At 41.1% G+C, this 14,990-nt stretch overlaps 2 protein-coding genes across 2 annotated transcripts in view; both read left to right on the top strand.

Annotated features, from left to right (window-relative positions):
* Positions 1–7,961, top strand: part of HGFAC (HGF activator) — a 43,165-nt gene extending 35,204 nt beyond the window's left edge. The window contains exons 11-14 of the mRNA XM_051798353.1: positions 356–495; positions 2,560–2,700; positions 3,711–3,859; positions 6,284–7,961. Coding sequence (XP_051654313.1) covers positions 356–495; positions 2,560–2,700; positions 3,711–3,859; positions 6,284–6,454 — 601 coding nt within the window. The 3' untranslated portion in view covers positions 6,455–7,961. The remainder of the gene's footprint in view (positions 1–355; positions 496–2,559; positions 2,701–3,710; positions 3,860–6,283) is intronic.
* Positions 7,962–9,921: 1,960 nt separating this feature from the next.
* DOK7 (docking protein 7) overlaps positions 9,922–14,990 on the top strand; it is a 58,536-nt gene continuing 53,467 nt past the window's right edge. The window contains 4 exon segments of the mRNA XM_051798346.1: positions 9,922–10,352; positions 10,354–10,407; positions 10,409–10,499; positions 12,684–12,914. Of these exon segments, the coding sequence (XP_051654306.1) occupies positions 10,266–10,352; positions 10,354–10,407; positions 10,409–10,499; positions 12,684–12,914 (463 nt within the window). The 5' untranslated portion in view covers positions 9,922–10,265.

Below are 14,990 nucleotides of genomic sequence, written 5' to 3'. Positions count from 1 at the left end.
CAGTTAAGTTTCTAGAACAAGAAGTGTTTACAGCTCCCAAAGATGCTTGTTAGCCAGACAGCAGCTGGGCAGCAGTGCCTGTGCTTGCCTTTCCCTTCTGTCAAGAAGCAGAAGCCTTCCATGAGGCTAATCAGGACCCACAAAGCCTGGGTCTCACTGTAACATTAGATATCTTTTTCCTTGCTCCCAGTAGGTAGGAAGCCTGGGAAACAGGTCAAGGCATTAGGAGAGGGTAAATAATGGATGTGATGGAAGGCTGAGGTTATACCAGTTCATGGGATACATAGCCATTGGAAAATTGGCTGCATTTGTCCTGTCAATCACAGAACTACTTGTTCTCTCCTTTGTATTACAGCCCCCTAAAATCCACTATTACAGTAGTTCTGGGTCAGCAAATATTTAACAAAACAACTGATGTAACACAGACATTTGAAATAGAGAAATATATCTTGCATCCTGAGTATTCCGTGTTCAACCCTACTGACCATGATATTGGTGAGTATTTTTGTTCCTACAGTTTTATGTTCTGTATACTCAGTTTCAAGTTTAGTTGGTGTGTTAAAAACTGCCTTCCTAGTGAAAAAATCATAGATACTGGGAGAGGCTTTTGATTCCAGAGGTTCTTAGTTCTACCCAAGTTATAGCAGCATCTGAAAGCTAGACAAATTCAGATGAAAAATAAATTGCAAATTTAAAATAATTATGATAATTAGCCTTTGGAGCAATTTACTTAGATGTGTGGCAGATTCATCATCACTTCAAGTCTTTGTGAGATTAGGCATTTTTTCAACTGAACCAGAAACTGTGGGCTTGATGCAGGAATTACTTGGTAAAATTCTATTGTCTGTATTGTATAAAGGATCTGACTAGCTGAATATAATAACCCCATCTGCTCTGAAAATCTGTTTTACTAAGAATCATTTTTTACACTGAGATAGGTTTAAAAATTGGCTGTCTTATCAGTCAGAAGTTAAATGCCCTTCTGATTGACCTTATAATATTAGTCAGAATGACAATGGAACAGCAACTCACTCCTTATTTTCTGATCTGCTCTTGTGAAAGGTGGCACATCACCCCTGGGTATCAAGCTGTGTGAGCACTTTGTCTATGAGACTTTAATAGCTTGACATTAGGAATATCTTAGGTCAGGCATGGACTGGCTTTTTTGCACCCAGATGGTGAATATTTTCTGAATGCAAAAAGCATTCAGATTCTGTGTTGGTGGGAGCTCTGTCACAGTGTAGCAGATGAACTAGATTTGAGGCATTACTCTGCTCTGAAATATCCTGGTGTAAACCATTTCATATGTAAACCACCTCATAGCCTCTGAAATTTGGCACGCCTCACAAGTTTGCAATGTCCAAATTGAGGGAGAGCTGAACGTGGAGTGCCTAAGACGAGCCCAATTGCAAAAACAAACAAGCAGGCAGAAACTGGGGCGAAAGATGTGGGGTTGTGCTCTGTCCAGTCAGTGATTTCTACTGATCCAGCAGAAGAGTTGTTTCCTGCTGAACGCTTTTCTAAGGGAAACAAACTACCACATGAGTGTTTGCTAGGAAGTTTGGGAGATTCAGAAACAGGCAGAGTTGGTGTGGAAGAGCAGGAAGGCGAGGACAAACAAGCTGCTGAGTATCGGAGCAAGGTTTGTGTGGGCTTCTCAACCTGTGCGATACTCTCCCACCAAGGCCAACAATTGTAATTGGTAGAGAAATAAGACTATCCAGTGGGATCACTTGCTTTCCATAGATGTGCTCACAAAACCTTGAGCTTCCAAAAAGTGTGATGGGAAGGTTTAATAGGTGTGTCAACATTACCTCAGCTCCGTTCTCTTTGAGTGGTGTGGCCAAACCAACATGCTGCCCTGGTTCCACCAAATACAAAGCTCCCTATGCTGCTCCATCTCCAAAGAGATTTGCTACAGGGGAATCTGCTACAGGGTTTTAAAATCTTTCAGTATCAATCTCATGATGCTGCACAGTTTCATATTTACACTGTTTTCAGCCCCTTGAGGGGTTAATAAGGGTTTTTCGGAAGCTTGGTTTTGAAATATGCTGGGGTTTTATTCCTTTATTTTCAAGATCTTGAATTTTGCTGAACTCAGTGATAACAGAGCATAAAATACACCTCTTGGTGTAATTAATTTTTTAAATGGAATTGGAATTAGGCCAGTGGCCAGTCTTTCAGAAGCAGTGAGTACTTGCACATCCCACTTATTTCAGCTGAAAGTTGGGGATATGTCACTGTTATTTAACTATAAGGTGGGAGGATACACATGTATTTTCTACCTTCCCCTTTCTCTACAAAGGCAGCGAAGCAAAATGTGCTCAGTGAGCACAGCATAAAATAAATATTCCCAAAAGGGGAGTAGCTGAATGTTTCAGCCTTCAATTTGCTGTGAAATCAGGTGCTGTTGAGATGAGTCTGTCTGTCTTTGATTGAAATATCTTAATTAAGAGAGGCTTAGGGGATAATTAAATTTGTATCTGAGACCCATTGCTGCCAATCCCATTAGAGAAAGGGAACAGTCACTTTCTTTCTCCTGTATTTTCTGTTCTGCAGCTTTGATTAAGCTGAAGAAGAATGGCACCCGTTGTGCTGTCAAATCCCAGTTTGTTCAGCCCATCTGCTTGCCGGAAAGTAACACTGTTTTCCCTGACCAGTTGAAATGTCAGATTTCTGGATGGGGACACAAGCATGAGAGTGAGTAAAATGAGAACTGGTGTCTGTAGAAAAAAGAAGATGATAAAAACATAATGCTCAAGTATATGTTATACAACTGAGACTTTGGTAAAATATTTTGCAAGGGACTTCTGGTGGGATTCTTTTTACCTGCCTTTAGATGTTTACAACACTTACATCTGAAATAGTCATCCTGAACTTCCTTTATAGTCCTTAGAATTTGGAGTATAGTTCCCTTGACCAAATGTTTGCACTGATTTTATGATGAGGTGAGCTATGAGCTAACTAGATCTATGTTGCCTGGGAGGGGAGCAGGTAGCTGCTTGTAGGTGCCAACCACCTGGCACCTTAGTCAAGTGAATCCTACCCCTGGTTTCTCCAGGTAGGTGTCAAGGACTGCAAACCAAACACAATCAATTTACTAGTCTGTGATGGAGGGGATTTTTAACTTCACCATCAAGATACTTTGGAAACAACTACTGGAGAGGGATAGATAGACTTTGGGCTAATTAGTGCTTACATCCAGCTTGAGAAAGGTGGAAAAATCCATCCTATCGTTTTAGATGGGGAATTTCAGGATTATGAGGCTTGATCATGCTGCTTTGATGCAGAGACATATGTAGATAGATGAGAAGGCCTGAGGGGTTGGCTGCCTCATTTTGGTAAGAGATGTAGTATGAGAAATGTTGTCCTGGTCTAAATGTGTACTCTTAAGGCTGAAAGAAGTAATGGAGCCTTCGATAAATGGATGATTTATTACCACATCTGGAAAGGGGAGAGGACAGCTGTGCCAGGGGACTGAGTCTCTGGGAAATGAGAGAATCCAAAGTGGATTAATGTCTGGACATGGCATAGAGTCTGACTGGAGGATCAGAAAGATCACTATAAAGATTATTATCTTTTAAAGATATCCACAACGTGATTACTGAGAGGTGTTAAGTCTGTTTATATGTTGTATTGTGCCTTGTGTTTTCATGTTATTGACATTCTATAAAAGTGACTTTCTTTTCCTTCCTATGATTTTTTAAAAGATATAACTGGTTATTCAGATGTCCTGCAAGAATCACTGGTTCCACTTATTCCTGAGGAGAAGTGCAGAAGTCCTGAAATTTATGGAACAGAACTCACTGAAAATATGTTCTGTGCTGGCTACTTTGATAGCAAATCTGATGCTTGTCAGGTAATGCTGTGAGTCACCTCTAGGCAGAAGATAGAAATGTGTATTATGGCCAGAAATGTTGCAGTGTTACAACTGATACTTTTGATATTACGGTATTCCTAAAGAAAAGAAATGCTCCTAAAGAAAAGAACCTTATGTGGCTGCACTCTGCTTCCACCTTTATTTTTTAACCTGTTCCATGTCAACTAAGAAGAGCTACAGGGTGTTATATTACTCCTACCTTCACAAAAGGCAGTGGCAATGCACTGGATGTGTTGCTTTAGCTCCTGGGTGAGCCTGCACGTGGTGGCAATGGTTTGCTGGCCAGCTGGCAGGGACGTGCTGGCAGGACAACCGGCAGGAACCCGTGTGGGGCCAACTCCCTGAGCTGCTGCCTCTTGCCTGAGGGGAAATAAGGACACCTGGGTAGGAGGTGAGGAGCAGTCTTGAAGTTTAGAGAAGGAAAGAGCTGAGGTTTCTACAGTGGATGGAACTGAATGGTGTAGAACATCAGTCAATTGGAAACTGTGTTATGCAACCTCAGTCCTTCAAGGAACGATCACATAACTGCATGCTCTTACTGCTCTGAACAAGGATGCAGAATTGTTGTGGTGAGAGATGAAACTTTTTAAAATGAAGGATCAGATATTATTCCTTACATAAAACTTCAGATTTTATATTCAGTTCATTTTGAAGGAGGAGGGTTATGCTGTATTAGCATAAATTTGTGAAAAGGCAACACACAGCTAATGGTTGGCAGTGAGATTAAGTGCAGCAAAGAATATCATGTATAATGTATGCTGGAAGCCCTATAGCCCCATACATATGTCATAAACTTATCCAAAGAAAGGTGTCAAGAGTGAAATGGTAGCAGCCAGCAGTGGCTCAAGATTTCCAGGCTGAATACTGATGGTAGTTACTGTCTGCAAGTGTTCATACTATAGCCTGGACACTACCCTGCTTGCTCAGCTTTCCTTGCCTTACCCAGGAAGTGCAAACACAAGAGGTAGGATCACAGCTGATTCTCTCTCCCTGTCCTGGAAAAACAGAGATCAGGAATGAGAAGGAGAAAAAAGAAAAAAGAGGGAAGGAGAAAGGAGCTGCACAAAGATGGGTCATCTGGAGAGAATTGCAAAGTCTGAGAAAGAGCAATTTAGAGTCACAGATGTTGCTGAAGAACAGTGTTCATGACATGAAATCATTATTAGTGAATCAATAATTATCTTTTTCCCTGTTGTCAGACTTGTAGTGTGGTCTGAGGAGAAATACTGTAGACCTCTTAATGTCACAACAGATGTAGCTGACCTCCAGGCTTTCTCAATGTACACTTGGGGTATTAACCTGTAAACCATGTGTTTCATATAAAAATATTTCAAGACCAAGAAATGCCAAGCAGATATTGTGTTTTGCTTGATTATTTTTTAAAGATTTTCTTGGAAATTTTTTTTTTTGATCAGTGCACTGATACCAAAATTGCAATCAATGAGACTAATTGTGGAAAATAAGCAAAATTCTGAGAAGTAAATTGATCTCAGGTGCAAGAGTTCATTTGACATCCATCATTTATCACAGAAATCTCCTAGTATAAAGGCAACACAATTTTCCTATGTATTTTGCGCTCAAGGAATTTTCTTTTGAAATAGGAAAAAAAATATATTTCTCCTTCGTCTCAAATAAGAGTGGTGGCTCTTTCACCAGTACCATTTAATGGTACACATTTTTCATTTCTAACATTTTAATTCCTGTAGAAAGTCTGTCTAAGAGTAGTAATAATAATAACAACAATAAAAACCCATGTCCTGAATGTTTGCAAGCTTTAAAATAAGTAAAAGTGTTCCAAATTGATCCTTGCTATAGTGTAGTTTGGGCTGATTTTTGGTTCATAGTTTTAGTGACAAGGTAAATGCTCAGTAGCATCAAATTCAACAGATGCCAAAACCCCATATGCCACATAAAATTACAGCATCCCACAGTCACATGGAAAAGTGTGTCTAAATGCAACACCTTTCTTTGAAAACTATCATGTTCTCTGACAGTTACAGTAAACTGCATCGAGAAACTCTCCGAATGGACCCATGTAACCCATCCCTACAGTACTGATATTACAGCATAGTGCCAATCCCTAAAGACTTGCTTACCCCCATTGAAAGTGATCTCAATCAACTCTGCTTTTCATGAGAGTCTGAATCTAAAAGAATTTGCTACTTTTAAACAAAATCTGATACTTTTGTTCAATGTGTATTTAAAAAAATCCACCATTATATTAGACATGAATATGGCTAAACAAGCTTTCTATAACAAAACTTCAGTACACTGATGCTTCCATTTTTTTTTTTAAAGTTTAAATCTCACATGCAAATATTCCTAATTTAGGACTTTCCCAAACTGATCTTTTTCTGACTGCTTTCTATCAAATTAGATAATCTTTGTTTACTTTTAATACAGGGAGATTCTGGTGGACCTCTGGCCTGTGAGGAAAATGAAATCTCTTACCTCTATGGAATTATCAGCTGGGGAGATGGCTGTGGCAGGGTCAACAAACCCGGAGTATATACACGAGTGACAAACTATGTAAACTGGATTAATGAGAAAATAGCCCCCCGAAAAACTAGTTGAACAGTTAAATATGCTAGCATTTGAAGCAGGGTTCAGGAGTCTTCTGGTTTTGCTAAAGTGGCATAAGTATTTTATTACAAGCTGGTATGAAAACTGTCATGGTAATTCATAGCAATTCCAAGCCAGATCACCAAAAGTAGGCCTGATCAATCTGATGTCAGCAGCCTTGATCTAGAATTCTGGGGCTGTGGATTGCTCAACATACATGACTGTCTTTATTTGTCTTAATAAAAAAAAAAACCCAAACATGTTGAGATGGTGCACAAAAATCTACAACTCTCTGTCTGCCTGGTGGATTACATAAAAAGTGATTTGATGTGTTTATGCGGTTTCTGGTCATCCCCCAAACCAACCCATAACAACATTGTACTTGTATTCTCAGATAAGATAGAGAAATAAACAGGAGGAGCACCAAAAATGAAATTCCTTCTCCCTCTTGAAGTTCAGGTCAGGAGACACCAATAGAATAATGTAGGTAAAGCTGCTCTTCAGCTAACTGCAACAAACCAGTTCTGGGGAAAAAACCCAGAGGGCTTAGTTTTTGTTTCAACCAAACATGTAAGCATATTTTTGTGTTAACATATTACTATGTTCCACTGACGTAAAACCGAGAATGTGCCTCAGAGCTCTGCTGAATCTGGTGTGCAATTTTTCAACTCCCCTCCTGGGAGCTCAACATTTCTTACTGAAAAGTGTTGGAAGTTGGAGCACCTGATTTAGGCTGATACAGCCAGGACCTTTTTCAGACTATGATCTGCTCCTTGTCCTGAAGATAGCAATGGAAATGCTTTACCTTGATGATAAATCCCTAAGCGTTTCTTAAATTTGACAGTGAAGATGTCTTAGATTTTGTACTAACAAGTTGTTCAACTGTTTAGATAATTCAAAAAGGAGGTTTTTCTTAATAGATTTTTCAACTGGATGGCTGGGGGAGCAGCTTGAAATTTTCCTTGGGGATTTGGTGGTATCATAAATCACAGGCCTTGCTGTCATGGTCTGTGGAATTGTTACAGGAACAATCAAAGAAATTATTAAAATATATACCTGTTTCGAGGCCATGGACTCAGCTGTGTTAGCAAAAAAAGAAAATTATTCAATGACAACAACAACAACAACAAAGAAAATTCCAGCTGCCTTTTTTTTTTTTTTTTTTTTTTTTAATACATGGAACCTTTAGCCATGTCAGCTCTGTACATTTGAAGTGTTGATGTGAAATGTATTTCTCCCCTGGTAGTGAACACTTATGAACTCTCTTAAGTGTTTCAAGCAAAGTTGTGCTTTAAGATACAGAATTTTAAAGTGGTGCCTAGATACTCAGACACGTGTTTTGTTTTATAGTGCTGGCACTGTCCTCATGGGTTTCTTAGTAGTGGTGAATGATATTTGCAGTTAAAAGAAACTTTGTAAGGAAAAATAACCAAACCCTGAATTTGTGTAAGTACAAATATGTAACAATGCTAATCTAGAAGAATGATGTAAACTGTTTAATAAAAACATTTACCCTCTGTTTCTGGGACTTAGTCTGTTATGTATAAAGTTACAGGAAAATCTTTGAATCCCTCTGTAGGTTGTTCTATAGGTTGAGAGCTGATAGAAACATGAAATAACACTTTGTGCTGGAAGGCATCTGCAAGTTGGGCACAAGGACCATTTTCAGCTGGTGGTGCTCCCAGTTTTATGCAAGTGCCACACAAATTTCCAGCAGACAGATGTAAGTGCTTGGCTGTGTTTTTCAGCTGTGAATACTGTGAATCCTAAGATCAAAGTCTTTAGTTTGTTTTTCTGAAGCACTAAACACTAGCTTGAAAAACTGAGATCCACCTCTGGGGTCTTGATTCCAAAACAAGCTGAAGACTCTTGTCTGGCTTTGCCTTCCTGGCCATTTGCAGTATGAGTCTGGCTTGCTTAACTCCCTGAAATGAATGTGACCACGTAACAAGACTAACTGTACCTGCTGCTGAAAGACAAGTACTAAATCAGCATGAAGGAATTATTTACTCTTCTTTGGGAGGGATTCATCAGGAACAGGTTTCCATTCAAAGCTGAAGCCATTCAGAATGTCTGTGTCTGTTCTGTGACTTCAGTTTCACTTTGAAATTAATATCCATCCACACTGTGCATACCTATGATCTTCTGGTTTTGTGTTATATGTGTTCTCTCTCTGTTCTTCTGTTGCATTAAAGAAAGTGGCTGTTTGATTGGAAAGGTGTTAGACTTGTGTTTCTGACAATTTGTGTAGAGGTTTTTAGCTGTCCTGTTTTCAAAATCCATGCTGCTTGTATCACTACACAGCAACACCAATACAAACAACAACACCTTTTTAAAAAAGTATGTTGAATGGTCTGTTTTCTGCCCTCAAAGGTCTAAATAGCAAATCTCCAAATGATACTGTAATACTTTGAATGCATTAAAATCAATTTTTGACTTTCAAAGCAGCCTCTTTGTCCACTGTTACTGCATTGACTTCGTGGAACTAAATTAAAAACATTTAATTTATCATCGGCTGTATGGTGACTAGCACTGTATTAAATGCACAGACCCACAGCAGGAGTGAAAAGGAAATGACCAGGATAAGTGAGATGTCCTTGCCTGACCTCTCACACCCCTGACATCAGTCACATTCCTGCGGGGCACTCCAGCACCTTCTGCCTTCTGTCTTTCTGTTGAGCATTACCCCATGGAAACTCATCTTCCATAGTTTTCACCTCCTTGAAGTGATTATCACTTTGGTTAAAATGAAAGTCCAACTTAGATGTACTAGTGAAATTTTATCTGATATTTTCCCTAACTTTATATTGAAATTGAATTGGAATGCAAAGCCAGTGGAACACTTTCCTAATTCATTACAAAACACACTTAAAGATGGTTTTATTAAATTGTGTGTTATTCCATGCAAACTGATCGATTAAAAGGAAAGAAATAAATGCAAACATCTAAAAACCCCTTCTGTTATGCTATTGAAAGAAAAATGTGCTGTGGTGCTGTTCAAAAAAGCTGAAGAACTAATTACCATCAAATAAGATGCAGCGGGAGTATTTTTGGAATAATGGACTCTAATTAGTCCATTACTCGTGGAAGTAAATCTGAGGACATCATTAACACATCTTATTCCATTAATTGTAGCTGCTGTGGGCTTGGCATAAGCGTGTTGTTATCTCGTGACAGTTGCATTGCAAAGAAGAAAAAAGAAAAGAGAAGATTATTTTTATCTGGGCTACTTGGCTGCATGTCTTCTGGGAGCCAAAGAGAGCTGTAATTACACTTTTGAAAAGTGAGAATTGGGCGTTATAAGGAAGGTGTGGTAAGGGGGTGCTTCTGCCGGCCCCGCTCCGCGAGGAAACTCCGGTCCGGGCTTTGCGGCCGCCCGGGCGCGGGGCAGCCCCGGTCGGGTCAGCGGCAAAGCCCGGAGCGGGGCTGCCCCGCCGGGCGGCCGCAAAGCCCGGAGCCGGATCGGGGCGGGGGTCCCGCCCGGAGCGGATCCACCGAGGCGGCCCGAGCGGGGCTGCGACGCTCCGGATGCGCCGGCCCGCGCCTCCCGCTCTGAAACCCTGGAGAAAAAAAGTAATAATGATTAAAAAAAAAACCCCAAACCCACAAGCAAACCAAACCACGCGCACAGTAAAATACGTGAACAAAGAAGTCAGCGAAACGGTCCCCGGGACCCCCTTTCCCCCCAGCGCGGTGGGGCCGGGCAGTGCCGCGCCGCCCGCGCGGGGCCCTCCTAAGGCTATTTTGGAAGTGACCCTTCGGGCGGCCGGAGCGTGGGGCGGGCGCAGCGAGCCGGCGCAGCTGTCCGGAATCATGACTGAAGATGACGGATTCCGTGGTGGTGGAGGGTCACGTCAAGTTGAGGGACGGAAAAAAGGTCCCCGTTCCGAGCGCCCCTTCGGCCCTGCGGGGCCGGGGGTCCCCGACCGACGCCCCTTTTCCCCGAGGGGAGAGAGCCCGCTCTCCCCTGCCCGGCCCTGGCTAACCCTGTCCCTTTGCCTCTCGTTGCAGTGGAAGAGCAGGTGGCTGGTGCTGCGCAAGCCCTCCCCGGTGGCAGGTAAGAGGGGGCCTGGGCTGGGGGGAGGCAGGGCCGGAGTGTCCCTCCTCCTCCTCGTCCCGGCGGTGGGGGACAGGGCTCGGGTCCCTTGGGGCTCGCAGGGCTCCCCTCGGGGTGCGCACCCGTGGCAGGGCTCTCCAGAAGTTTTGTCCGGCCTCGGGGCGAGCTCCTGAGCAGCTTAATGCCAGGCTAAAACCAACGGGAAAAGTGACTTTCAAAAGCAGAGCTATTGGGTTTGGTGCCCGTTTAAAATGGAAATTTTTTCTTTTTTTTTTTTTTTTTTTTTTTTTTTTTTTTTTTGAATTATTATTATTTCTTCAGGGTGATTGCTGGGTGTATGTAAAAAAAAAAAAAGCTGGCATTGTAAGCTTGGTAGTTATTTTTGATCAGTGTTTTGACAGAAAATATCACTTCAATTTAAAAATAAAATGACATTTTGAATTAAGGGGAAAAAAAAAGAAAAAAAAGATAGTTTCCATGCTTCTGAAGGGGAAATTGAAAATCTTACACAGAGCTGATGTTTTACTGCTGCAGAGGGAAAAGTGGGTTTTAGGTTTTCCCATCTATTCCCAACAGGGAAAACATTTGGGCCCAAAAGAATATCTCTTCAGGGCTAAATGTTGTCACTTAGAAAATGTGAATCTGCATTGTTGCAGAATGGATTACGGAGTCTTTTCTAGGCTGTTGCTGGTAGACTGAAGGTTTCATAGTAATCGAAGCTCTTCAAACCTAATTCTTGTTACCTGAGCTGTTACAGTAATTTTTTAGTGTCTTAAATACCTGTATCTCATCTGAATCTGTGAAACTTCTCTGTGTGAAAGGGCATGTGTTGATCCTAGAGCTGGTATCTGGACACGTGAATGTGGGCCTGGATTTCTAACGCAAGTGAGCCAAGTTTGAAGGGGATAGATGAGGGAGCCTCATCTATCAATGAACTCAATGTAGCTTATTCCTCAAAAGTAGTATTTTTATTCTAGCTAAATTAGCCAGGTTTACAAAAAAAAAGCCCCCACTGATTTGATTTTCTTGCTACGTAAACCATAGTTGTTGTTTCTTCAGACACACAACTGTATTGTAGAATGCTTAAACATCGTGGTTGCAGCTGTTTTTGCTAACAGGTGCACAAAGACAATTGGGGATCCGTGCAAAGCTCTGCATTAGTTAGCAGACAGTTCAGTCTTTCAGTCATTTTTCATCTGTTTGGAGATTTGCCAGTCCTTGCCCAGCTGAGAGTCCCAGGGCACCTCGCCAGGGCTCAGAGCACCCCACCCCAACATTCATAAAACGGTGCAGGGGGTCTTTCTCTCTGTGGTTTGTAACTCAGTTTAAGGTGTGGATGCTGCAGCTTTGGTATTGACCATTAATTTAATTTACAGCTGAGTGCTGTGTGATAGGAGAGGAACCTGGAGGAAAGAGGGCTGCTTTTGTCATAAATGCAAAAAGTGGGAGAGGTCTCTTCCCCTTTTTCTTGTTTTTTGCATTTGCTTGTGAAATATGCTTTTCCCGTGGGACTGTGACACTTGAATTGCTACCTTCTGTTGCACAGTTGCTGTGTAATAAACACCTCTAGGAAGGAGTTAAAAACAACTAGTGAGACAAGCAAACACTAAAAAATAAATAAATAAAAGAAGGTGTGGCACATAATGATTTTTAGCAAGGGCTACTGTGTAGCATTTAGCTGGGAAACCTGAGCCGGCATGAACAATCTCGCAGTGCTCACCATTTAGGAGTTGGGTAATCTGTGAGCTACTGTAAGAATTTCGTTTGTGGTTCAGTATGTTCTGGTGGAAATACAGGTGACAATAGCCTCTCAATCCTTAGAGTTTGTAATGCGAACAGTATCATAGCATAACTCCTAATGTTCAGAATTAATGAGTCAGTCCCTGCCAGACTCGGGAGAGTATCTGAAAAAAGCCACTGGACTTTGATGAGTAAAATAGGGAAGACTTATTACTGGCTTCCTTATTGCCTTATTGCAGATTACTCTTGGAACATGCCTTCAGTGTTTGCTTCCTGAAAACAAGGGCTACAAACTACCTGGGGGTGGGGTGGGAAAAGGAATCCGAGTTCTTACATTGACTTCATGCAGTTTTCTAAAGCACCTTTGTATTGCAGCAGAGTGCTGAGAAATGTGTTATGGTTTATGCTCTGCCTCATCATCTCTGACAGTTTTGCTTCTTTTAGACTGTTTGCTCATGCTGGTGTACAAGGATAAATCTGAACGAGCAAAAGGGCACAAGGAGAGGAGCAGCATGACCTTAGAAGACATCTGTGGCTTGGAGCCTGGGCTCTCCTATGAGGGCCTGAATCACACACTCGCAATCATCTGTCTCTCTCAAGTTGTGATGCTGGGATTTGAGAACAAGGAAACAATGTACGCATGGGATGTACGAATACGCTACAGTTTGGGGGAAGGTAACCTCTGTCTTCTTGCACCTTCCCCCCCACAATTCCCACTGCCTTCATGGGGTAAAAAACCAAAGAAAAGCAGAACTAAAATGCAGATAAAAAGGTACAGGAAAAGACTGTCACTCATCTGAGAGTGAAGAGACTGGTCTTCCCCTTAGATATTAAAGCAGGTGTCCCTTATGATAGGTTTTGACTACAGTACTGCCCAATACTGATGGATAACTGTGAGCCCTCTTAACTTAGGTTTTTGATTTTGGCACTGACAGTGTGTAGCTTTGAAACAAAGTGATCAAACTTGGTCCTACAGTTTACTCAGGGATTCTGGGAACATGAATTAAGAGATGCAGAGTTCTGAGTTGTACTTGGCTAGTTCAGGCCCATTTTTCTGAGCTGCCCGCTAGGTGTTGCATTGATAATGCTTATTACTGCTAGTGTCCCATTTCAGAAAGAGACTTCTTGCAATAATGATTGTCATCAGACACATTCTCTCCAGCTAACTTCACTTTTCTGCACCTTTTATTTTATTTTCTTGGATAGCAGCTCTAAAATGTTCAGTAGTGAACAAAGAGTGATGATGTTGGTAATCCATAGTATCTGTCTTATGTTTGTTTAGTCATAACTAGGGAAGGAGGGTAGGTGTGTGGGAGACACACATTAGCCATCTTTATCATTTGTTACATATGCTGTGCCATCTGTTGGGTTTGTGGCTCGTTCCTTTACAGTATGTATGTTGAAAGATGGCCTGGGAATTTTTCAGTAAAAAAATGTAGAAGTATCAGAAGTGAGATGTGTGGATGTACCTCTCAGAGCTATCAAATATGAAGTCTTGCATAACAGGAAAGGTTATGGGGGTTTCTGAACAATACCAGCACAGGTAGCTGGAGTCACTGGTACACTTTGATGATACAACTATATTGTCTTCCAGTTCTATTTCTTTTTTTTTTTTTTTTTTTTAATTTCAGATCTATATATAGCATAAATTTGTCCTAAAACCTCAAGGAGAATTTGAATTTGACAGGGTAGGTCTGGTTTTTATGATCTTGCACTGATGCAGTGCTGGGATGAACAAAATAATCTCAATCTGGGTGTGAGGGTTATGGTTGTTATTGGAGGAAATGCAAAAGTAGTGAAGAGTTTTTTTCAAGGAAAACTGTGAATGAGGTAGGAATAGAGGCTATTGGATGATGACATGTGTGTGGAAGTGGAGAAATGCGGAAGTAAGACAAGTATAATTGGTTGAAATGACAATAATCTGTAGAAAGTTAACTGCAAAAAAGCTTAGGGGAAGGAGACTAAACCAGAGCATAGAATTTTTTCCAGGATTATGTCTTTCAGTGAAGCTGCAGTTAGGAGAAAGAAGTCAAATTAAAGTGAGTCTAGTTTGAGTAGACAGAAATGAAAGAGAGGAGACTTATATGAAGAGAGGATGGTGACTAGTGTTTTTTCCTAAAGTGTAGTAAGAGTGCCTTTGTGTGCCTTGAAAGTAAGGTGGCTGGATGATAAAAATAGGCAAGGGACAGATGACCTCAGAGTCTGGGAAGCAAAAAAAAAAAAAAAGTGAAAGGAGTTGACACTGTTCTTGAATGAGGACCACAGAATGGAAGCATTCGCACTGGAATTCCCAGTGTTTTCTCTCAGTTTTTAGCCAGATGAGGTGAATGTGATTCCTGGAATGTGCTTGAGCCCTCCCTCAACTCTTTCTGAGAATTTTGCATACTGCAGGTCAGTGAATAGCTGTGAAGAGGAAAAGATTAGCTGAAGAAAATGAGGAATTTAAGTAGTACCTGCTGTTCAAGGGTATACTCAGCTCTATGTCTTCAAGAATTTTTTTTTCTTTCATAGAATAGGAGAAGTTGATGGCTGGGGAGAATTTTGAAAAAAAATCCAATTTGCCAAGAAAGCAGCATATGGAAAAAGCTTCATGTTCAGATATGCTTTTTTTTTCTACTTTGGCTTTGTTCAGATTTGGATATGCTGTGTTTTGACAGTGGTCTAGAATTTGAGATGGAGCTCTTTGTTTTCAGCAGCTGCTGTAACTTGCAACTGATTGTGTGAAGGGTGGGCTCCATTCCTAATTTATGA

This window comes from Manacus candei, unplaced genomic scaffold, assembly GCF_025592945.1.
Source record: "Manacus candei isolate 608988 ecotype Guabito, Panama unplaced genomic scaffold, ASM2559294v1 h1tg000048l, whole genome shotgun sequence".
In the NCBI taxonomy this organism is placed as follows: Eukaryota; Metazoa; Chordata; class Aves; order Passeriformes; family Pipridae; genus Manacus; species Manacus candei.
This window is presented reverse-complemented; position numbering and strand designations above follow the sequence as displayed.